This window comes from Xenopus laevis, chromosome 5L (genome assembly GCF_017654675.1).
Source record: "Xenopus laevis strain J_2021 chromosome 5L, Xenopus_laevis_v10.1, whole genome shotgun sequence".
Lineage (NCBI taxonomy): Eukaryota > Metazoa > Chordata > Amphibia > Anura > Pipidae > Xenopus > Xenopus laevis.
In genome coordinates this window covers 52,976,569-53,002,158 of record NC_054379.1, presented here as the reverse complement: position 1 = coordinate 53,002,158, position 25,590 = coordinate 52,976,569, and the positions used below count along the sequence as shown (strand labels likewise).

The 25,590-nt window shown below is 38.6% G+C and overlaps 1 protein-coding gene across 4 annotated transcripts in view; it reads right to left on the bottom strand.

The window, feature by feature from the left end:
* LOC108716123 (histone-lysine N-methyltransferase SMYD3) overlaps positions 1-25,590 on the bottom strand; it is a 325,190-nt gene that overhangs the window by 59,232 nt on the left and 240,368 nt on the right. For all 4 annotated transcript variants that reach the window (XM_041562757.1, XM_041562758.1, XM_041562759.1 and 1 more), the window contains exons 10-11: positions 23,390-23,477; positions 18,037-18,205 (exon numbers count right to left, since the gene is read on the bottom strand). In XM_041562757.1, the coding sequence (XP_041418691.1) occupies positions 18,037-18,205; positions 23,390-23,477 (257 nt within the window). The remainder of the gene's footprint in view (positions 1-18,036; positions 18,206-23,389; positions 23,478-25,590) is intronic.

The following is a 25,590-nucleotide window of genomic DNA, read 5'->3' as shown; positions in this document are numbered from 1 at the left end:
TGCGACCGAATGCTGCGTCTGAAGATGAGAAAACATTGAACTTGTAAAACTTTGTGAACGTGTGGAGTGACGATCAAGTGGCCGCTTTGCATAACTGTTCTGCCGATGCCTCATTAGATAAGGCCCAGGACATGCTAAGTGCACGTGTGGAATGAGCTGTGACCTTGAAAGGAACAGTCTGTCCCTGCATTTGGTATACCTTGGTGATAGTAAGTTTGATCCACCTGGCAATGGTGTGTTTGGATGCTTTTGCAACTTTGCGTGAGGATCCATAAAGAACAAAAAGTGCATCGGTCTTCCTAAACTCTGTAGTTCTGTGAATGTAGAACTTCAGCGCTCGAGCCACATCTAGGGTGTGAAGACTGCGTTCAGTCTCCGTCTGAGGTTTTGGGCATAGGGAGGGCAACACTATCTCCTGGTTTATGTGAAAAGCAGAATTGACTTTTGGTAGGAACGTTGGTACGGTACGTAGAACTACCTTGTCTTGGTGGAAAATGCAAAAAGGTGGTTTATGACTCAATGCCCCCAATTCGGATACCCTGCGGGCCGAGGCAATTGCAACCAAAAAGACGACCTTCAATGTTAATAGTTGTAGGCTGGTAGTGGCCAGTGGTTCGAATGGCTTCGTTTGCAGTACTTTGAGTATGAGGTTGAGGTCCCATGGAGGCGTGGGCTGTCGAAAAGGTGGATTTATGTGGGATGCCGCTTGTAAAAAAGTTTTAACTTCTTGCTGAAAAGCCACAGGGGTTTGAAAAAACAGCGACAGTGCGGACACCTGGACTTTGAGAGAATTGACACCCAACCCTTTATCTAGTCCTGCTTGTAGAAATTCGAGTAGAATAGGTAACCTGCAGGTGGAGTGAGACAACGATTGATTTTGGCACCAAGTCATAAACGTGCGCCAAATACGGTAGTAAGATGATGCCGTTGTCGTCTTGCGAGCTTGCAAAAGAGTTTTTGTCACTCTGTCTGAGAATCCCTTACGCTTCCAGATGGTGCTCTCAAGAGCCATGCCGTTAGTGAGAGTTTTAGGTTGGGATGTCTGTACTGGTCCTGGAGAAGCAGGTCTTCCCTTAGAGGTAGATGCCATGGTGGTGCGATCGACAGATTTAGAAGATCCGAGAACCAGGCTCTTCTGGGCCAATATGGTATGATCACAATGGCCGTGGTGTTGAACATACGCAGTCGACGTAGAATCGGATGAATCATGGGAATTGGTGGAAAAATGTAAACTTTGTCGAACGTCCATGGCGTTACCATTGCATCTAACGCAACTGCCTGATGGTCCCGGTACCTGGAGCAGTATCTGGGAATCTGATGATTGAAGCGTGACGCCATTAAATCTATTTGTGGGTTTCCCCATCTTGCAGTGATCTGGCGAAAAACTTCCGGATGGAGGGACCATTCCCCTGGATCCAAAAAATTACGACTTAGGAGATCTGCCTCCCAGTTGAGTTGTCCGGGTATGTAGATGGCTGACAGGATGCAAGCATGGTTTTCTGCCCATTTCAGTTCCCGCTGAGCTTCCTGCCATGCTGCCACACTTCACGTGCCCCCTTGATGATTGACATAGGCAACTGCTGTGGCATTGTCGGATTGTATTTTTATCGGGCGGTGCTCGAACAGGTGAGACCAGTGTGATAGAGACAGGTAGATTGCCCTGATTTCGAGGACATTGATGTGTAGTTTCTTCTCTGGTGGTGTCCATTTGCCTTGGACTTTGAGATGAGAATTCTAGTTGGAGGTAGCGCATGTGAAATCGGGCATATGGTATGAGCTCTATGGAGGCCGTCATAAGCCATAGAAGGTGCATGGTTCCTCTTGCTGACAGTTGTCTGTGAGTTATAGCATAATTCGTGGCTGCCGTCAGTTTCCTTATTTTTTGATCTGTGAGGGACACTGTGTATGTTCTGGAGTCGAATTGTGCTCCTAGGAAAATGATCGTTTGAGAAGGGCTTAACACGCTCTTTGTGTGGTTTATTATCCAGCCATGATCTCGTAAAATTTGGAGGCACTGTTGAGTGTTGGAGGTGGCTGTTGCGAGCGATGGTGATCTTAGGAGAAGATCATCGAGGTAAGGTAGAATGTACAGTTGTTGGAGTCTCATATATGCTACTAGAGCTGCCATGATTTTCGTAAATACTCTTGGCGCTGTGGCGAGTCCGAAAGGTAGCGCTTAGAATTGGTAGTAGCCACCGAGTATTGTGAATCGCAGAAACTTTTGGTAATCTCTGTGGATTGGGATGTGCAGGTATGCATTGGTGAGATCTATGGATGTGAAAAAGTCTCCTTTTTCCACATTGTTGATCACAGACCTGTGGGATTCCATTTTGAATGTTGGTATGTGAAGATACCTGTTCAGAGCTTTTAGGTCTAATACCGGTCTGACTTTTCCCTCTTTTTTGGGCACTAGGAAAAGGTTTGAATAAAACCCGTGTCTCCTTTCTTGCAGTGGTACCGGTAAGATGGCTTTGGTGGCCAGCATGTCCCCTAAGACCTTTTGTAGTGCCACTCGTGCTGCCGCTGAAATTGGCGGTCTGGAACGCATAAATCTGTGAGGGGGTGATGCTGTGAACTGCATTTTGTATCCCTCTGAAATTACTTTGTATACCCACTTGTCTGGAGTGGTACGAATCCACACTCCTTTGAACAGAGAAAGGCGTCCCCCTACCGCTGTTTCCCTGTCCGTAGGAGAGTTATCTTCATTGATCTTGTGCTTTGTCTGGCGCTCCTTTGAAGGAATGCTTTTGGTAGGACCAATTCGGTCTCTTGGTGGTCCGAAATCCCTTGGAGGTGCTTGGGTAGTTGTTTTGATATGTGTTCTGATATGAGTTTTGATTTTGGGAACGCTGAAGCATTCTGCGGCCGAAGGAAGATGTCCGAAAGGACCGTTTTTGTGGTGGGAAGGGTGATTTGCCCTTCCTGTCTTGTGGGAGGAAGTTACTCTTACCTCCTGTGATTTTGGAAATGAGTGAATCTAACTCGGGTCCAAATAACGAAGTTCCTTTAAATGGTAGGGCTACCAAGTTTTTCTTGGATGCTGGGTCTGCATTCCATGTTTTCATCCATAAGGATCGTCTAGCTGCGATGGATAGAGCTGATGATCTAGCTAATAATTGAAGAATGTCCATGGAAGAATCGCAGAGAAAATGTACAGCATTGGTAACTTTCGATAAATGGGAGTGCATGTCAAAATCTGGATTGTCCGTTGCAGTTAACGCTTCCTCCAACCAGGGTACTAAAGTGCGTGTTACACAGGCTGAAGCTACTGTGGGTTTAAAGGCTGATGTCGTACATGAGAAGATGTGTTTCATTATGTTTTCCGCTTTTCTGTCCATTGGGTCTTTAAAAGATGTTCCATCTTCTAGTGGGATGGTAGTTTCTTTTGCTAGACGTGCGACTGGTGCGTCTACTTTTGGGACAGTGTCCCATTTCTCCCTTTGAGAAGTTTCAATAGGATATAAAGTGTCCAATCTCTTATCCTTGGAGAAGCGTTTATCTGGGTTAGCCCATTCTTTTTGAATGGTTTCAGTAATTGTACTGTGTACAGGAAAACTCCTTTGTTTCTTATGAGTAGAGCCGAACAGCTTATCTAAGGTTTGGATTTCTTTGTGTTCTTCTTGAATGCCTAAGGAATGGAACATGTCGGATAGAAGGGCATTGACCGCTTCTGTCTGTGACTTATGAGAGCGTTCAGCGGCCGGTGATTGTTCTGAAACTTCGTCTTCCCAGTCACTATCTGCTTCTTGCAGGATCCCCTCCTCTTCAGAGTATATGTCCTGTGAATGGTCAGGTCGACTTGGTGAAGGAGGACCAGAAGTGGCTGAGGTCATGTGTACCCTGTCCTGGGTGTGTTGAATTGTATGCATAGATGCCAATTTATCAATGGATGCAGTCATGCCTAGGATTGATGACTGAAAAGCTTGAAGCCAGTCCGGAATCTGTTTTGGTGGATTACTACTGGACTCCCCAGTAGCTACTGGCTGTTCTGAGTCAGCTGAGGGTTTACGCTTCTTAGAAGTTTGCTCTATGTCCTTAGTGCGTTTATAAGACCTTTTGGCTGTTGCGCCATTGGATTCTTTGGTTTTGGACACTTCTGCATTATCTGTGAGTGAAGTTAGGGATTTTGACTGCTCAGATGCCATGTTAGGCCATAGAGTTAGGAAAAAATAGGTATAAGTGCAGAAAATAAGTGCCCCAGAAAAATATTTTTCCCAATTAAAATGATTGTGGGGTATACCCCTTGTTCCGTAGCTATGAGAACTAATAGGAGCAGGGGCTATCCGTTGAGGCTGCGTGTCCTGGAAAATAAAATATCACGTAGTGAGGATTGCCCACCATCCCATCAATCTGTGGCCTTTGTCAGAAAGAAAAAGGCTACCTACCCGATGTAGACGGTAACAGTAGCGCCGACTAAGGAATCGTCATCTCCTAGACAGCGATCACGCTGAGCAGCGTTCCTGTGCGTGTGTGGATGGCATATGTCTTTGCCGTTGTGCGCATTAGCTGCTGTGACTTCCTGTCGGCAAAGCGGAAGCGCGCTCCGGCTTGAGGCGCGCCAAATGTGATGGTGCGAAATTCAAACACAGGTGAACACATCCTGTGGACTCTTGGATGCGACAGCGCTAAGGCAAACCGTTTTGGTAGTGGATAATGGCAGCGCTACAGCATGCCTAAAACCAGCGGCAGAGAGTAAGACAGCGCTGCAGCATGTCTGAAAAACCACTCTGCGAGGGTTATTCTCTGGCTTACCATGCAGCGCTGTAGCATGCTTTAGTAAGTGTAGCCGAGATGGGTATAAAAAAACCTTCTGAGGCACTGAGGTTTGTTCTGAAAAACCTAATAAAAATAAAACTAAAAGAAAGTAAAATAAAGTAAAAATAAAATGATGTTTGGAGAGCCGAGCTCTCCCATATCCTACCTCCTGGGAGCAGGATGGCAAAAAACTAATAGGGGAGGGGCTAATGCAAGGAAGAGGAGGATCTGAGGGGCAGACCATCACTAATTCACTTCTTTAAAGCCATCCTGCCTCCTGAAGGGAAGTGTGCATTAACCCATCTGTCCCTGTGCTGCCAAAGGACTCCCGGAGAAATAGGGATTAACTGCTCTGATGCATGCACATCTTTTTTGGGCTTACGTTATAAATTTTGATAAATTTTTTATGGTATTTTACATTTCAACATACTCAGATAGTAATCCTATTAATTAAGAAAATTATCAACTTGACTGTTCCATTTATCTCATTATGTTATATAAATAAACATAGTATAAATCTCATATTGACAGAACTATTATATGACTTGATTGCCCTGTGAGTAAAATTGCAACACTTCAAGGTTTATTAACTAAGCCACATAATATATGGAATGCCATGATGGGCTTGTGACATGGATACTGTGCATCATGAGTCATTGAATGTCTGTAATATGTAGGCAAAGTGGCACAGATATTACAGTGTCCCTATAGTTTGTACACGTAAGATTAAAAAGGGACTAACTCCCTCTTTTGAAAACATTCTCCATAATAAGAAAAAGGACCCCTCCCAACAGGTTACAGTAGTCTTCTTTTTATACATGATGGGGATTGGAAGTTTAAATTAAGAATATCAACAGCTAAAACATTGGTGACTTCTCTCACTTTACCAAAAAGAAGTTCTTGATTCACTCTTATGAAATAATACGGTTATTCCAAGTCTGAGCTGAAGAAAAAATGTCAGCGAAATGTTGATCAAGGAGGAAAGTCTTTTTTGCAGTAAAAATTGTTAAAATTCCAACATATCAGGGAGTGTTATTTTCCAACTGACCAATTTCTTTGACAATTTATAATATATTAATGCACTGATTCCTGAAATTGATAAACACTAATTTGCATAATTTTAGAAAAGAATGCATCATCTGTAAAAAAACATGATTGTATTCAGGTGTCCAGGGCTTTGAAGCCACATGACTTTAATGATTTAGATTTATCATGGCTGAACACCAAAATTCAGAATTCACACCAAACAACAGAATTCACAGATATGAATGCTGATTTGGAGCATCCCTATTATAAATAGGATATATAGGAACAAAACTGTATTTGAAATAGTCTATATTAATAATTTATACCTTTTTTAAAATCTTTCGCTGCAAATACCACAGTCTCAGAATTGTTCAAATTCCTTTTCTTCTAAGTAGAATTTTCAAAATTTATAAATTGAAAAAATACCAAAATGCTAATTTAAAAAGTAGAATTAAACCTTGTGAGCTTCCATAAAATCTTCATGAAACTCCAGGGCATTTCAGAAATAAAAAAATCAAACAAACTTCTATAGACGTCAGTGGGAGGTGTGTCATTTTAAACATCCAAGCTAAAGTTCACTTTTGAGATAACATTTAGTATGATGTTGAGAGTGATATTCAATTTTTTATTATTTGGTTTTTGAAGTTATTTAGCCTTTTATTCAACAGCTCTCCATTTAGCAATTTCAGTAATCTAGTTGCTAGAGTCCAAATTACCCTAGCAACCATGCACTGATTTGAATAAGAGACTGGAATATGAATAGGAGAGGGTAATAAAAAGTAGCAATAACAATACATTTGTAGACTTACTGAGCATTTGTTTTTAGTTGGGGTCAGTGACCCTAATTTGAAAGCTGGAAAGAATCAGAAAAAGAAGGCAAATAATTCAAAAACCAATCAAAAAATAAATAATGAAGGCCAATTGAAAAGTTGCTTAGAATTGGTCATTCTTGTGATTTTTTTGTGTTATATTAGGCTTTTTAAAAAATCACAAATTTTTCGGAATTTATTAAACCCCGAGAGCTAAAAAGCCCGAATATAAAAAAACACGGCATCTCAAACCTGTCGAGGTTGCATCAAGGTCAGTGGGAACAGCCCCATTGATTTTTGATTGTGTCGGGGGTTTCGGGCAATTTCACGATGTTTTTGGAGATTTTCTCGCAAAGATAATTTTCGGGAAAATGTAATAATAAATAAACGTTAAAAAACCCGAGTGGGTTAGATCGGAGTTTGTAGCAGCCGGTACTGAGATAAATTCGGACCTTGATAAATAACCCCCCAAAAGTAGCTTTTTATTCAGCAGCTCTACAGTTAGCAATTTCAGTAATCTGGTTGCTACAGTCCAAATTACCCTAGCAACCATGCATTGATTCGAATAAGAGACTGGAATATGAATAGAAGAGGGCCTGAATAGAAAGATGAGATTTGTTTTTAGATGGGGTCAGTAAACCCATTTGAAAGCTGGAAAAAATTGCAGTTGCAGAAAAAACTTGATGAGTTTTAAAAATACTTTTAAAAAAGTATTATTGTGTATTGATGTATTATTGTGTATTGATGTATTATCTACCTCTCAGTGTCTTCTATAATGTCAAATAAAACTATAACACAGCTTTCACTATTAGTCAAGCAGAATAATAAAACTATAACACAGCTTTCACTATTAGTCAAGATCAACATTTAGACTTTCCTATTTACATTTTATTTTCATCAAGCAAATGACACAAAGCCTAATTCATAGTCAACCGAAATGACTTACGCATACTTAACTATTGTTTGAAATAAAGTTCATTGGCCCCGAATGGAAGTAATAATCAGGTAGGAAACACTTAATGAGCAACTACATTTTTATCATATCAGGAACTCATTAGGTGAATGACTGCTGCTTACTCAGTGCACAATAATCATATGCTAATTTCAGTATAATACACCTGATTAATACCAGGGAGTAGGGACATTCTTTATTTTTTCAGTTTATCTGTCAATATTTAAAATGCATGTTAAGTAGATTTCTCAACATTGTTCTGCAGTAGTTCAAACATTACTGAATATTTAATAACAAGTAGAATTATTTTGATGTCTTCAGATACGCTTTGTTCATGCTAACAGCTTTGGGAATATGTATAAATAAGATAGAAAAAATGTCTAATTTGTTGTTGTTTTTCTAGACCGTGGGAAGAATTTGAAGCATAATTTGTTATATTTTGCATTGTTGGTCTAGTACAGGGGTGTCCAATCTTTTGACTTCCCTGGGCCGCATTGGAAAAAGAAAAATTGTCCGGGGGCCACACATGAAATACACAAACACTTTTGATTTGTAAAAGTAAAGAAAATACACAGAAAAGAACTGCAATGCCAGTTGGATAACAAGATGGAGCTATACACTGGAATATGGGGTATCTGGATATTAAATAGACTTATTATTATATTATTATTATGACTTTTCCTCTGGAACTGAGAGTTTCAAGCTGGGCCGCATTCATATCCATCCTGGGCCGCATGTGGCCCTCGGGCCGCAGTTTGGACACCCCTGGTCTAGTACATCAATTTTAATGTATTTATGATGCTTTGAACATCAAAAATCAAATATTATTAACAAGTTTAGTTATTTTATTGAACTTGGAGTTAAAAAATGGTCTGATGTCTTTGGAGGCGTAGCCAACCAAACTGGGGGTATAAATTGAACTACAAATAACATGGGACAGTAAAACCCAATCTGTTCTCTACATTCAGGTGTCACGTGGACCACAAGTTGTCATGAGACTCTTATCTTCTGTTTCTGCTGACATGCCAGAAACAGTAAAATGTTTTAGGGGCATGCTTAAGTCCCTGTCAGCAATGTAGTGTCTATGCTATGTGGCATGGAAAGGACTAAAAAAACATGTTGTGCTATAAATGAGACATAATTATGTTCTTTGCTATGCTCCAGAATATTATGTTGCAACATGAGATGTTAGCATAAATTGTATATGACTGGAAGCTTGTGATCTCAGGACACCCTGCTACTTGCAACAGTGGGATGAAGGTGTGCGATAGTGGATTTTATAGATACAAATTGTCATCATCAGTCAGTCTTAATTACAACACATTTAATAAAGCAAATTTCTGTGTTCAACACCATTGAGGAGACACCTGATGGTGTGGTTAAAACATCAAAATGGCAACTGATTAATAGTGTTGCAATTAGCACTGGTGTGCTGATGACAATATACTGTATATCTATTGGCTACATACTTCGCTTGTAAACTCAGCAAAAGAGGAGAACTCCAAGTGTAATATAAAAATTTGTTTATAAAAAAAAAAAAGTTAAAAATGTACTTACATCAAAGTGCATGAATAAAACTTATACTCAACAGCTGAAAATCCCCTTCAGCCTTAACATGTTTTGCTCAGTGCTTTTTCAGGAGAACAAGGGGTACTACTGTACATCAATACAACACTTTATATAGCAATCCATTTAGTTCTTAAAGATGAGTAATTACATGTTTAACTATTGGAAGATCTTTAATTCACATCTTAAATAGATATACTGTACATTCACAATTATACAAATACTTCATTTGTTAGTGAATAAAACATTTCCATGTACTTTTTTTTAAAAAAAGGTGCCAATTATATGGCCACATTAAAAAAGTACAAGCTTTACTATATCTGCACTTGTGATTCCCCAAAGAAACACAGATTGGACTGATTTCTGTGGTACTTACCATTTCAAACTAGGGGCAAGAATGTTCTTGATAGTTTTGCCTTTTGTAAAAATGATACTTGGTTTTGATTGTAAAATCCTACTAATCAGCAGTAAGAAAACGCCAGTGCTTGTTCAAAATTCTTCAAAATTGAATTGGCAGCAGTAGTATAGCATGTAATAAAAAAGGGAAACTCTCCGTTTTGTTCTTGCTCCTGGGCCGCAAGAGGGAGCTACTTCATCTCATTTTGGCTTTGGCCATAGCGGCAAGAACTACAGATGGATCATAACTCTTGTTATCAAACTTGATAGCAAGGTCCTCTGTCTGTTTCTCGAAATCTGCAACTGTACTACAGTTCCTCCTCAGCCACAAGAATTGGCCATAAGGGATATTGTTAATACAATGGGAAGGATGCATGCTTTTATGATGTAGATAGGAGTTAACACTCACAGATTTAAAATATGTCCATGTATTGAGTTTATCACTATCCACAAAAATCTCAAGACCAAAAATGTTTAAACTCATTCCTATTCAGATTATTCACAAAGGAAATCAAGTCTTCCTTCCTCCCCTTCCAGATCAGTACAATGTTGTCAGTATAGCGACACCATAAAACCTACCGTGGATCAACTCCATTAACAAACTGATATTCCCAAAAGCCCAGAGATTTGCAAAACTTGGAGCAAAGGTACTTCCCATTGCCAAACCAACCATTTGTTTAAAATATTGATTATTAAAAACAAAGTACTTGTGAGAGAGGATAACCTGATAGCATCCAATACAAACTCCTGCTGAGAGACTAATCACTAGATTGATTTAAAAAGAACGTAACAGCCTATACATCTATATAGCGATTGGACATCCAAATACACTAAAATCATGTCCTCTTCCCATTCAGAATCCTCCAAAATACCTAAAACTGATGTATCCTTCAGATAAGATGGCAGCCCCATTACTAATGATTGCCGAAAATGATCAATAAAAACAGATAAATGTGAGGTCACTGAATTTATACCTGGCACAATCGGTTGGCCATGAGGGTCCAACAAAAGCTTATGAATCTTAGGGAGATGGTACAGAAATGGTACTTGTAGAAGAAACTTAGGGGCAGATCAGATTAAAGGGCGAATTGTCGCCAGCGACCGCTTCGCACCCATCGCTACACTTCACCAGGCACAAATGCGCTCAGACTATGCTAATTCACTAAAATGCAGTGTTTCGCCGTGGGCGCTGAACGCTGGCAACGTTTCATTATCTTTACTTTGGCAATGCAAGCATTTCATAGTGAAGATGTGATAGCGTTCATTTCTGCCTAGCGAAACTTCGCTAGGGATCTTGCTTTCAGGTCAAGAAATTTAAAGTTGTATGGACATCTTTATGTTAAATGTTGATGCATATACTTACAAATTACACTTTTTAAAACACATGTCCAGGGAACCTTAATAAAGACAATAGAGTTATTCTAATGTCCTACACATGTGGCCACTATAAAATTAATGTTCCATATGTTTGCACATGTATGGGGAAAACCAGTTACCCAAAAAAAGTTCAAGTTAGGTCTTTTGCAGGCAATCAGACTGAAAAAAGGAAAAGATGTCAGCGTTTTATAATTGTATAGGTGTAGTACCCTCCTGAGGAAGAGCTATTGGGTGCAAAACATGTTGAGGCTGAAGGGGATTTTCAGATGTTGATGAGTCCTTTATTCATTCGCTTTGATGTGTGTAACTAAACACATTTTTACATTACTACACTTGGAGGGCGCCTCTTTTGCTGTTTTTTGGTTTCTACCATTGTGGATTGGAAAGAGGTGATATGGCGAATGTAGCAGCTCACTATCCAGAAGTGTGGCATTGCTTTGCTGTAAGGCACTTGTCAGGCGATGTTGAGGCTTCAGGCTTTGCTATATTTTGCTTGTAGTAGAGATAGACAATGGAAGGGAACTCTACATATTGAGAATGGATCTTAACATCTCTGACTTTGTATTTGCAAGTAAAATAGACAAGGATGAGTTAAGATATTTCAGCATGGAGGTAGCAATTTATAAAATACTAGAAACAAAATTGATGTGATTTTAGCCACTGATCTAGGGAGAAATTAGATAGCATTTTTGACACTTGGATTAATATATTCAGTGTCTATTTAAAGTTGAACATCACTGAATTGTGCTATTATTCAGTTGCAGAATTTAGGGCTGAATTATTGGTATGTGCATGTTTCTTATTGGTGTTGATCATGTTTCTTGTGTTTTGTTTTTCTCCCAGTCAACAGACCATGAGATGATGCTTATGATGGATATAAAGTTAAAGTAATTAACCCCCCTCAGATAAACTGTACTGACTTTCTACCTACATGCTACAATACCCTATATGTGTGTATAGAGACCCCAGAGACAGTAAACAATCATTGGGGTCACAGGAATGATTATAAGCACAGTAAAATCAAGAGGGTAAAGACAGCACTGTCCAAATGACAATTAAAATTCCAATTAATAAGATCTGCCCATCCTCAAAGTTAGATTATATATTAATCTATATATTAGGAAGTTGAAGGGTTCCTTGAAAAAGTTTTCAGTTACTGTACCTAAACCAGATGTAAGAATTAACTATCCCCTATAGACAGCAGAAACCTGATTTGTGTAATTTTATGGTTAAAATATATGTAAAGTAATTATATAATGTGGATTTCTTGAGCCCAAGATATGCTAGAAACTGAGCGTCTAGTCACTCTAGCTGAGGCATAAATGACAATTGTATCTGTTTGGCTCCACAAGGCCTTATCTCACTTTCCTGCTAATGCTATACATATAGTACATTTTATATCTTACAATTGCTGGTATCTTTCATGAACCCCCCCCCCACCCTTTCAGCTGCATTAAAACTCAGATTAAAAATGTTGAGAGTTCTTTAATATTAGTCATCTTCAGAAGTGATATAAAAGGTGAATTTTAAATACATTTGATATGTGGGTGGAATATTGTTCAATAAATGATGTTCCATTTATCATTACTTCATTTTCATTGCTTGCATTAATTGTCTTGGTTTAATAATGCATTCATTCTGGACTTTCATTTATCCTGGCCTGCCAGAACATTATAATGAATGAACAGCATTAAAATGGAACATTTCTTCATTTTCCATGAAAAGAATCCTTTAAAAGCTGAATAATATATATATATCGAAAATAGACCAGCAACACTGGGGTTTTCTTTTAGAAAAAACGTCTTATTGTATGCATAACCAACGTGACGTTTTGGTCCCCACTGGGACTTTTTTCCTTGAAAAAACCTTAAAAAAGGTCCCAGTGGGGACCGAAATGTCACGTCGTTTATGCATACAATAACACGTTTTTTTCTGAAACAAAACCCCAGTTTTGCTGGTCTTTTTTGATATAAGTATTTATTTACCTTGCACCTGGGTAGTCATTGGAGACAGGGGTGCTGTCCAAACCAACAGTATGTATATAATATAAGAATCTATCTAAGTCCTGAAAAAATGGCTGTATGTTTCCAATAACTAAGGACAAATTGCCTAGCAACGGCATATGTAAGGGTGAGGTATGCAGAAATGCACACACTCACTGCTGCCAGATGTAAGTCCTACAAAACCTTTTCGGAAATCGTTACTTGGGCGCTTAAGATTGCTTGCTAAAAGGGTATTGCATCTAAGGGTAGTTTTACCTTTGCATTTTGCTTGATGTGACTTTTTGGTGTGGCATTTTTCTCTTTCTGATATAAGCCTATAATTTCTGTTATTCCTCTTTTCTAACTACTGTTAGACTTTTAGCTCATACATGAATTATGTCTGCTGCATTATACACGCACATGTCCACTGCATGAACAGTTGCAACCTGTGACATGCCTGCAATGTAAACTTCCTGTGGTCGCTTGGCAACCACTTTTGGCTCAGCAAAGTTGTCGGGGGTGGAAACATATAACTAAAAACCCCATGTTTTGGAAAATGTATGCACTAAAACAGAGGGTCTGGGATTGAGCATGGATCATGGATATTTTGTGTATTTGTACTTTATTGCATATTGATTACAAACAACAAGAAAGAAAGTAGAAAGCATCTGTCTTTTACAGTTGGCCACAAATAGCATCCTTCACTAAAGCACTAGCTCCCAAATGCGGGACAGGTGCTACCTGAATATCAGTAATGGTGAGATATTTGGGGGAATGTATATTTGTTTTAAAAAATAGTTCTGGATGCCCAACATCCAGGATTATGAGAAATCACTGAAATAATGTTTAGTACATGAATATACATGTCTGTTACCTTGTTATGGGCTAATGGAAGCCCTAACCAAATGATAAATCAAGGCTTGAATTAAAAGGTCCAAAAGCACTTTACCAAAGGGTCCAATGTCTAATATCCTAAAATAAATCATTTGGCCATGACTAGTGATGGGCGAATTTGCGAATTTCGCGCGAAATTCGCGAAACGGCGAAAAATTCGCGAAACAGCGCCGGCGTCTCGTTTTTGACGCCGGCGCCCGTTTTTGACGCCGGTGCCCGTTTTTCCGACGCCGGCGCCCGTGTTTGACGAATTTTTTTCGCGAATTTTCGCGGGCGTTTTGCGAATTTTCGCGGGCGTTTTGCGAATTTATTCGCCTGCCGCGAATCGCGCAAATTCGCCGCGAATTCACGCCTGGCGAATAAATTCGCCCATCACTAGCCATGACTTTACCATGCCTCATTACAACCCATACCCACTATCAGCCTCAACTTCCATACTCATCTCTGCCAACCCCACACTTTGAGTAAACAAATCACAAATAACAGTGGGACATTTGGAGGAAATTATGCCATTTTTGAACTCAGTTCAATTTTAACACATTCATGTGGTGTTAATCTCTTGCTCAATGGGAAATCCTATAACTTCTCCTGGTCTATTGACCAGCACATAATCAATTGGTAAACCCTGAAATTAACCAAATGAGCAAATAAAATGCTGCCAATGTGCCCAATACCAGCAGGCAAGTGAGATACTAGGGACATTTTTGAAGATAAGGATCCTCAATGTCATAGTGGATGACTGAATGCTTGATGCCAGCACAGATTTGTGTGAAGATACAGTTTTGCAGTAATATTCCCACTGACATCAAATAAAGTTATGAAATATACATATACAGAAGAAAAATGTGAAGAGGTTGTTTTCTTTGCTCAGCTATCCATGCAATGCAATCACCTGTTTTAAAAATAAACATTCTACAGGCTGAGGTGTTCTTTGTCTTTGCATCCTTAAGCAGTAGCTATTAAATCTCTTAAATAAACAAACACTTTCTAAAGCAGTACTGCCTCAAAGCTTTCTGCTTGTTAAAAATAAGATTTTGCTTAAATTACATATGATACATTTAAAGTAAGATTGTTTTCTTTTATCATTACCCCTCCAACTCCCTCCAGTTTGCTTTAATTAGCATTACTCTGCCACCCGTTGTTTTCAAAATGTCCTTGTGACGTCTTTGCTGAGTGAAGGACTAACGTGCATAAGCTGCAGACTCCTTTTTCATCTTTTTTTCCTCATCTTTTTTTTCTCCATTCCTCCCTTTGCATATTTATACCTTGTTGAGAAGATATCCTTTTTTTGTCATTGGTTCACATTTCAAAGAATGCATGCCTCTTTTGCTTATTTGTAGGAAAGTTTTACGCCAGTTCATTTGCTGAATATAAAGTCAGATTTGACAAACATATGCTGGTATCAATGTATGATATAAATAAGCTGTTATTTGCTAAGAGCCTATCAATGAAAGAAGCCATTCTTTTGCATAGCACAATTTTCTTGAGAATTAACACTAGCGCTTCCCTTGCATTGGGTTTTTTAAACAACGTTTTAAGTAATTTTTTTCCAAAAATTAAGAAGTCACCTCATGAAATAAATTTACAATAGCTTAAAAAATGAACTATATGTCTCTTTTCGACTCAAGGATATGGTATCTTACTGCTGAAACAATGGGGTTGAATAAGATAAATTGCTTCCAAGGTTCTCATTTCATTTTGACGCCATTCAGTTCATTTTTCATGTTTGTCATAACTCTGCACTGTGTTTGTGCTGATATGGCTTGCCTACTGTTATTTTACAGCTTTCATGAAGTTATGAAAAAATAACATTTTTTGTAAAAGAATTTCAGTCCAGGATTTTTGAATATGTACTGTATGATGAAGACTTTGTCCTTAATAGCATTCAAATTAGGCAAGTTTATGATTAAGAGCAATCATAAATGGCACTGGAAAATACAAATAATGAACTCACATTTTGACAAAAGATCCTGTTTGACTTGCTCATTAATTTAAAATGCACAACAATTTATTAAACATCTTCAATGAATACATTGCATATCTGTTTCCCTGGAAGAAAAACTAGATATTGGCAAGGCCTATTTGAGCAGGCTTATTGTACCAGCAAATAACAAATGAGATAAAATAATCACCATAACTGGAAGGGACCAGACCATTACTGTCACATGTTGTGGAGCACCAACACAGAGGCTGGCAGAGTGGGTGTTAGGGTTAAAGTTCTAAAGGGTATCTAAGTGCTTTCATATTATATAGAATTATTATTTCCTGAATTTAATTCTGAGATATGAGAATGAAATGTCCAGAAACTGTAAAGAAACATTGATGCTGTGGTTAAACACTAAGGGGGTTATTTACTAAACTCCGAATGCAAAAATCCCGAAATATATGTTTTGTTTTTTTTAATAAAATCGGACTTTTAATTTTTCGAAATGTATTAAACCCTGATGATGGAATAGTCAGAATCTGAAAATCCGGCATCTCAGACCTGTCGAGGTTGCATATAAGTCAATGGGAGAAGTCCCAATGATTTTTTTGATTTTTTGATGGGCGCTGGGTTTCGTACCCCAAAGTTGTCGGGCAAAAAGCATAAGAAATTGGTTGGAAAAATTGTGAAAAGTCGGGTGAAAAATCTGAAAAATCATGAAAATCTGATTTTCTCCCACAAAATTTTTTTTGTTATGTAATAATACATAAGCATAAAAAACCTGAGTGGATTTTATCAGAGTTTGTAACAGAAAATATTGAGATAAATTCGGACTTTGATTAATAACCCCCTAGGATTTAAAGAATTCTGCCCTGGTATGGGAGAGAGGGGGAAGAAGTTATGAAGTACAAGGACAAGTGTGCTGCAATATATGAAGAAAAGAAAAATGCTGGCTCCTACCACTGCTGCCAAGCTAATCCAACACATCTTTAATATACAATGTTTCAAGGATCGGGAGCCCTGAAATATCCAGTTTGGCCAAACAAAAAATTAATGAATGAAGTAGAACCTACAGCCTCCTTCTGATAAACAGAAGGGATGCTGGACTCCTCAAGCGCATGTTATAAAGGTCTTTTTTTAGCATGATGAACTGGTAGGCTGTAAGATCATTAAACTCAATACAATACCGTTAATACAAAAATGTAAATGTTTTTTTTTTTTGCATAGATTCCACAGATTGAAAGGAAACCATTATAGCCTGCAGAGGTATTTCCCAATATCTCTTAGGGTCACAGTGTAACGCTACGACTCCCGCACCTTATTCTGAATTGGTCCAAAGCAACACATGAAGACTATAATAGTCTCCTTTTAATCTGGAGTATCATGTATGTCTCTGTAACATAAAATACATTTATATATATCTCAAGAAGTTCAGATAGTGTTTAAGCACCTTTTTTAACATAAGCCCAACTTTATGAGCTCATGTCAAAAAGAGGAGTACAATATACCTGTAATGCATGGAGCTCCACATCATGGAAAGATTGCTTAAGCTACAGATTCTAAACCTGTATTTGCAAGCAATATATAAATAGACCAGTATTTCATATACCACTTATTTGGAAAACCCAAAGATGAGATAAACATCTCATACTTGCATATGTATTTTAAAGAATTTGGTTATATAATAGTAACCACCACCTATGACTACACCTGTCTAGCTGTCTACCTGTACATAAAAATCTGGTTCCATCTATTTGGATATGTCACATATTCTAATTAGAACTAGTGAGGGCAGCCACGCCAAGATCCAATGAGCAGCCTGAATAACAACAAAACATGTTTATTTAAAAAGCACTAACTTGTTTGGCCCTCTATAATCACATTATAAAAACAGACAGAGTTTCTCTTTATGTGGTTGAACTAGCATTATATTTAATTTCAAAGAATTAGTTAAACCATATATTTTAATGTTTATAGGTTATTGCTATTTAAATGTTTGTTATTTCATTAAACATGTATAATATAGTGGCCCTTGAACGGTTAGATCTTGTGATGGGTGAATTTATTCTCCAAGCGCAAATTTGCAGATAATTTGTGCGTTTCGCTGCCGGCGAATACATTTACAAAATTGCAGCGAAAATTCGGTGACAATTAAATGGATGCCCATTGACTTTAATCTGCTTCAAAAGTCGCCGGCGTCGGAATTGTCGACGGCGTAAATTTTGCCGCCCACAAATTGTCGCTCGCTAGTTTTGCGAATTTCATGGCGAAGCAAAACAGGACAAATTCACCCATCACTAGTTAGATCATATATTTAAATTGTATAGTTATTGTTATTTAAATGTTTTCACTTACCTGTAAGGCTCCAAAGTCTGTAGGCCGAATTGCAGGGCTTCTTCCCATAGACCAAGGTTAATACAAGCATCCATTGCACAGTCAAGAACTTTAAGCTGATGAATGTTTTTGTCTGGGAGATAATATCTATTCATCAAAGTCTTACACAAGTTCAAAGCCTCTTCCGCTTCTAGTAATAACATTTCTTAAGGAATAATATTGTAAAAATGTAAACATTTACACATCTTGCAAATGCTGTAATGTTCCATGTATAGTACAAACTGCAGATATGCCTTTATAAACAGAATAGAGATAATGCAAAATAATAAATACATACACAGAGTTGAATGCAGATATATTTCACTCTGGGGAGAAGGTTTATTTTCTGAAAAATCCCAACTGGGCACAATTAGTCAACAGAAAACTGGCAGCAAGCACTAGTGTGACCGCAACTTACTGGACTTAGTAGGGAACCAGGCCTAGTGAGGTACCTTAGCCCTGTGTTTAATTAGAGCCTAAAAGTTTTGGTTTTTTTCTTTGTTTATTCAATTGAAATTTTGTGTATTCTAAATTAAACTTAATCTGAGTGAGTGAGCAGTATATCATAGACTGATATCATTTTATAGATAAACATTGATGTTCTTATAATGCAATATATCAGTTATGTGCTGCACATAGGCTGAGAACTAACTGAGGGGCTGCTCTAAGGTGCCATAGACCAATGTTTTAAATTGAGGATTTGTGGAGCATTTGACAACGTTTCAGGGGGTCTGAGGGTCATATTTATGTACTATTACAGTTTTGATAATAAAGGTGAACTTTCCCTTTTCCTTGCAAGCCACAGTTTCCCAAAAACATAGCTTTTTTTATTAGTTTCAATTGTTCAATTGCAGGTGTTGTATATTCTTGGCAAAAACCTCCTAATCTTATTTATTTTGCAAAAACTTTTTCTGGTGTTCCATGCAGCTGTCTATGTAGGATCCAGGACATGACTGAGCTGTCAAAATTGGGGCATTCCTTTGAAAAGTGGGAGAGTTAGGAAGTATGCAAGCCTGTTCTTACTACTTGCTATAAGGCAGAAAAAGACCTATGTCCTCATCAATATAGCACTGCCAAATGCAGACAACACTATATTGGCTGACACTATATTCATCAAGTCAGCCAAAGCTCTGCCAAAGGAGAAGGCAGTATGAAAAAAATGGGTCCATTGTGCCATTTTTTGCACTTCGCACACTTCCCAGGTGGTCGTGACCTCTTTTGAGAACTTGAAATGACAGTGCCTATTTTGAATTTCTGTCTTGATATGCATACTACTGTATATGCAAAACCTTCAAAAACATTAATAATATTAAATTGGATTGTGCTATTCCAGTGCTCTGTCATGAAGAACCACTTAGAAAAGTGAGTTTGAATACAAATATTTGAGAGGCACTGAAATAATACCCACAACTAGGCTGGTAGTGTCAAAATTGTTTGTTGCAAGTAACAAAAATTATTTTTCTTTTATTTAATGGAAGCTAGATGAACAAAACAAATAATGATAATTAAATAATTCAAGCTGTTGTTGTTTACTTAAGAAAATAAAAACATATATGTAGACATATATGCAGAGTTGCACTCACAGGTCCAGTGCCAAGGGCAGAATCGGACCTGAATACACTATTGGCAGAACCAGCATGAGGCGGAGACACGGTACCAATAACCTAAAGCTTTACCCTCTCTTCAGAAATTCAAGGGTTCAGGATTTTCTTGGCCCAGTACGTAAGTGCCATTTAGAGGATAATATAACAGTGTCCCAATCAAAAAGTCCTGGTAAAGGAAAAGCAAGTTTACAGTGCTAACAAGAAAAAATATACTCTTTGAAAACTTGTGACTGTAAAAACCATTTATACAAAAGAACAACACAGCTTAAGAGAAACAGATGAAAGACCATAAAAATGAAGGCTTAGATCTGCAAAGCAAATGCTGTTTCTATGGATACAGAGATTGCAAAAGGCTCCATATAATAAGATAACATAAAGAGCCAAACCCCAGTAGGAGAACTGCAAAAGATAGGAAAAATGTATGCATCTTATATGCAAGGGGCAGAGGAGAGCAGGCAAGAACAGCAGGCAGTGGGCAGCTGAGAAAGGCGCCATGGAGTGATAAGCCTAAAACTTAGGGGTGCATTGTAAACAGAACAAGAGCAGCAATTTGGATATTCCTCCTATGTATACTTTTATATTTTAGTTATGGTATACATACAATATAGTTACAGTGAGAAAAGTACCTTTCAAAAACATACAAAACACTTACCAAAGCCTCAAAAGCCCTTTAAAGAACATGGAGAAGGTTGATTCAGTCCCTTAAAAAATTGGGATGGCTTTTTAAGAAATCAAGAATGAAAAGCGTACCGCATTCATTACGAAAATCAATAAAACATGCAGAGTAACACACTTTGGATACTTATTAGTGCAAAGTCACCACAGCAAACAATATCAAAACATGTGAAAATTAATATAAATATAACGGCATTACATCAAAACATACCACTAGGTAGTGTTATCTAACTGTCTGCATAACTCATGTCAGCCACTCCCTCCTGATGCGTTTTATGCCATTGGGTGCTTCATCGGAGGGGGTACTGCATTCATTATGTGATGATCCAGGAAAGTATTGGAGGGAAGAATTTATTCACAGTTTTGTCCTTTCAAATCTAAATACAAAATACAAGGAATCCCTGTGAGATTGCACTTTACATCCCAGTACTTTGGGTCAGACATATTAGTAGCAGATAAAAAGTGTTTACTTTAATAGGAAAATAGACACACATTTTGAGTCTCTATAAGTGTAATCACTTCACATCTAGGGAGATTGAAGTTAGAACATCATTGGCATCCCAAATGCTTACTATTACCCAAAAAGGAACCAAATACTTAAGCACAAGTACAGAAATGTAGTATACTGTATGCTGTCCAGTGTAGGAAATAGTGCACAGAACCAGACATTTGTAATACTAAACAAATGCGTATGGCCCAGTGTAGGAGGGTTAACTCGGCAAGACAAGAGTGAACACTTTGGACCTTGAGAAAGATGATTTGAAGGACATGTGAAAGAGCCAATTTATATCAAGCTGGAACAACCATGCCACAAAATCCCATCTATAAATGTAGCAATTGAGTTTATCGACAACCTTATTTCATAAGGGAAGTGAACAATTACAGCATGGCTGGAATAAAGAATGGTGTAGATTTAGAAAAATTCAGATATAACACATCACAGTACTGAGATAGTATTAAAGATCAAGATCCTACTTGTTGAGGCTTAGACTGGCACATTTGTAGTTGTGAATTATTGCCTATTAAATAAGGAAAAACAGAGCTGCACAATGCATTACGGTCAGTAAAGAGTGATACTGGAGCAACTTCCTTTGGAGCAAATGCTGATAACTATTTTGCAGAGACATTTTAACTTTTGAATGTTAAGAGATTAACATAGATCCTCCAGCTATGGAAGTAAAGACTTGTTGCTTAAGACATTACAGCAGGTGTTAAATTACCCCTGGGTAACACCTTTTGCAGATGTTTGAGTAGACAAAACATGTAAAGTGTCTTGTATTCCCTAAGGCTAGGTGTCTACCTTCTAAAACTTGGTAAAAATAACTTGGACAGGAGTAAGCTATGGATAAAAGATTTTTATACACAGTAACAACATATCAATTAAGTTTAGCAATCTACTAGTCATAATTTGCATGTCTTAATTGTCCACTGAGCATGGTTTCAAATCACTGGGGTACATGGTCAACCAAACAAGGTGATAAAAGGAAACCTTCACTGTCTGCCGGCTCCATAACTTTCCTCACAGAGACATACCGTAGAACTATATCAACATACTGTATAGTGGCTATTACCTTTTTAGAAAAGTTTGCCTAGGAGTTGGGGCCTTTTAGAGAAATAAATAATAAAACAGCCTCACTGCAAAAGCAAAATGAAATAAGATGGCTGGATAAAACTGGAGAGGAACAAAGCCTAACAAGCTCAGTAAATGTACATTTAATAAGACTGGATTGCGGCTAGGAAGTTAAATAATGGTATTGTTCAGCATAAATGGAACAGCGGATAACAGGCTTCTCTATAATTATACATGTTTGTGCAGCCACAGAGAATTCTGTCATACTGTGAGGATCATAGAGCAAGAGGTTTGCAGATTTCAAATGTAGCAAGTAAAACACAGCAATACAAGTACCTACAGAATTCTTGAATCTGCCTTTACAATTTATATCTCTTATGTATTTAATATATCGAAAATTGTATTTAAGGCCAACTTAACAATACATTGCAGAGCCTATTCACTAAAGATGAAAAAGAAATAATAAGTAATCGCTTAAAATTGAGGTAATACAGGTATGCAGGGCAGCCATCAGGGGGGGACAGGGGGGAGAGTTGTAGGGGGCCCTGGCCACGCCACACTTACTTGATTAGCTGGACCCCCCATCTTTCTAAGCCGCTGACTGCGGCCACCAATTTTCTTATAATTTGGGTGGGGGGCCCTGGCCACCAATTTTTTTTTTCTCATGTGGGGTCCTAGCCACCAATATTTTTTAATGGGGGGCCCTGGCCACAAATGTTTTTTTTATGGGGGGGCCCTGACCACCAATATCTTTTTATCTTTTATTAACATGTGGGAACGCTAGCCACCAATAATTTTTTTACTATGTGGTGGGGAGGGCGGACCTGTAGGTGGGGCTTGCGGTGGGCGCAGCCCAGGGGGCCCAGGAAATTTTGTCGTATGGGGCCCTGCGATTTCTGATGGCGGTCCTGCAGGTATGGGACCTGTTATCCAAAATGCTCAGGACCTGGAGTTTTCTGGATAGCAGATCTTTTCATAATTTGGATCTTCATATCATAAATCTACTAGAAAATTATATAAACATTACATAAACCCAATAGACTGGTTTTGCTTCCAATAAAGATTTATTATATCTTAGTTGAGATCAAGTAAAAGGTACTATTTAGGGATGGGAAAACAGTTGGCAAAACAGTCAGGTTTAGGAACTTCAAGTAATTTTTTTTTTAGTGTCAGTATTACTTTAAGTGTGCATTTTTGGTACTAAACCCACTCCATGTGCTAACACTGAAATCAATGGCATGAGCTAGGGGCAGTTTTAGATGGTATGCGGCACTTTTCCCTCACAAAAAATACTCAGCAAAAATGCCACTCCTGGCATTAGCCTAGCCTTAGAACCTAGCAGTAGGCAGGAGTCATACAAAGATTGTGATTCAAGTCTTACACAATGCTATTTCAATTAAATGAGTTTTTAGGGGTCCCATTTAATTGATCATATGAGATACAGTACAATAACCTATGCTATATATTAGTGTGCATGAAAGGATACTGTTCTGGGACAGAAGCTCTTCCAGTCTGGATACTGATCTTTCCACCTCTCTTGAAGTGTCTGCATCTCCTGCAAGCATGTCCTCATCCTGCACAAACACAACACAGAACAGATCACACACATTAGTGACATAGGGGCATGTTTAATAAAGACAGAAATATACATGGTGTATTTTTGCCAGAAATTAAAATTCACCACAACATTAGCAATTTATTAACACTAGACGATTTGCATTGGGGCATATTAGCATCTTTTCATCTGACAAAACAAAAGAAGACCCAAAGATTACTGAAGAGCCGGAAGGTGGCCCCCATAAGCTCTGCTGAGCTGAATCTGAAAAGAGAGGTAAGTAAAGACTTAGGGGCAATTACTGAAGTTTACACCTAGGCTGGGTAGGGTTTTTTTTGAATAAGTGTTTGGTTCCCCTTTAAGGTATGTAACAATGGGGTTCAGTGGGATGGCTGAAAGTGAAGGGTCAGTTGAGGAGTCCCCTTGTCCTGTGCATATGGACCACTGGGACAGCAGACAAGATTTAGTTGTCTAAAGTAAACTGCAAAGACCAGCAAGGAGTTTAAAGACAAGAGATACACTGGCAAACAGTGTATGATATCAGACCAATCACCCCATGGGGCTAATGGACAGCTACTGTACATTCGGTCATTAACATTATGGCCACATAATTAACATTATTTTTTGGTATGATTTTATCAGTGCATGTATGACTGGCTTTAAGAAGAGGGGCACCTATCAGTGCTTCCACTGGTTAACATCTGGGATCCCTAGGAGAGTGCCTTACAAACTGGCACCCCCACCTTTCTGGGCTCTGCCTGTTTTTTGAGATGTGTCTGTTTTGCACCCACTCCAGTACCTAAATGATTTCTGCATGCTTTTAGCATATAACTATATGTAGCTAAAGCAATGCTTAACAGGACATAATGCAAGCTGTACTTTAATGAATGGCTCTGACTCTGGCTAATTACTATTACTGCAAGTGGATATGTGAAAAGGTCACAAAGGCTCAGGCCTAGGACGGCAAGATTTTAGGGGCAGCATTCTAAATTTTTCAGGAGTGCTCCATTGCAAATTGCCACATCATTCTGAAGGGGGGGCCTCGAAGGAGTGCACTCACACGTGGTTGGGGGACGACCCAATTAGAAATCTGGGCCTGAAAGTGCAATAAGCCATGCAATTCCAGAAATCAGTAAAATTGACTGATTAATTTATTTGATATCTTCTACACAAGTACGCACGTATTTACAACACCAATATCCATTACTCTACTTATTGATTTGCATTAGCAATATACATATCTATATATTTATATCTCAAGATGACCCCCAACGAATGCAATTTATATTCTGCATATTATTGATTAGTGACATTAATTATACCTGTAATCTAAGAATAGAATGTATTTTATCATATCATTCGTTCTATGAAGGGATTTGAATATGATAGCAACACATACTAACATATTCTTACTGTCATACAGGTGTAGGAGATCTGTATACAGTGACTTGTCTCTCCTTGATTCTGTGCAAGGAGGGGGAGGAGCCCCACCCTCTGTGAGCTGACAGGAAGAGGGAGAGAGAGCAAGTGCTGCTGGGGGAGAATCAGTAGAGTACAAGCAAAGTGTGTATGCTCCCAGAGTTTCTGTGTGGGAAAGTTAGTAGGGAACCCCAGTGGCAGAAAATCGCACTCTCTATAGGGTGCGGAAGATAAGGGTGCCTTCTCAGGGCTCTGAAGAGCAAAGTGTGCTCTTCTCAGGGCACAGAAAGCCAAAGGGAGTCCTTCTCAGGACTTTGAAGCAACTGCCACATAAGTGGGAATTCCCCTCAGCAGTTCAGAGATCATCAGCTGCATTTATTCAGTGAAGTTGCTCCTGGCTGGCTGGCTACCTGCATTACTGTAATTTAAAGGCATAGTGTCCTGCCAAATAAATCCATCAACCGTTCCACTGTGTACTAGTATGTGTATTGCAAATCAGAGAAGTTCCCAGGGAGGGGTATTACAGTTCAGCCTGTCCTAACCTTGGGTGGAGGCATGCCATATTAAAGTGTACCTGCTCTCCCAGGACTCCTGTAGCGCCACAAGCAACTAAATGTGTGCTAGATCTCATGCAGTAGCAGAAGAGGGATATACAGGCATTGCACATTGCTTTGCAATCTGTCTGTGATTTATGTAAATTAAATGTAAAAAAT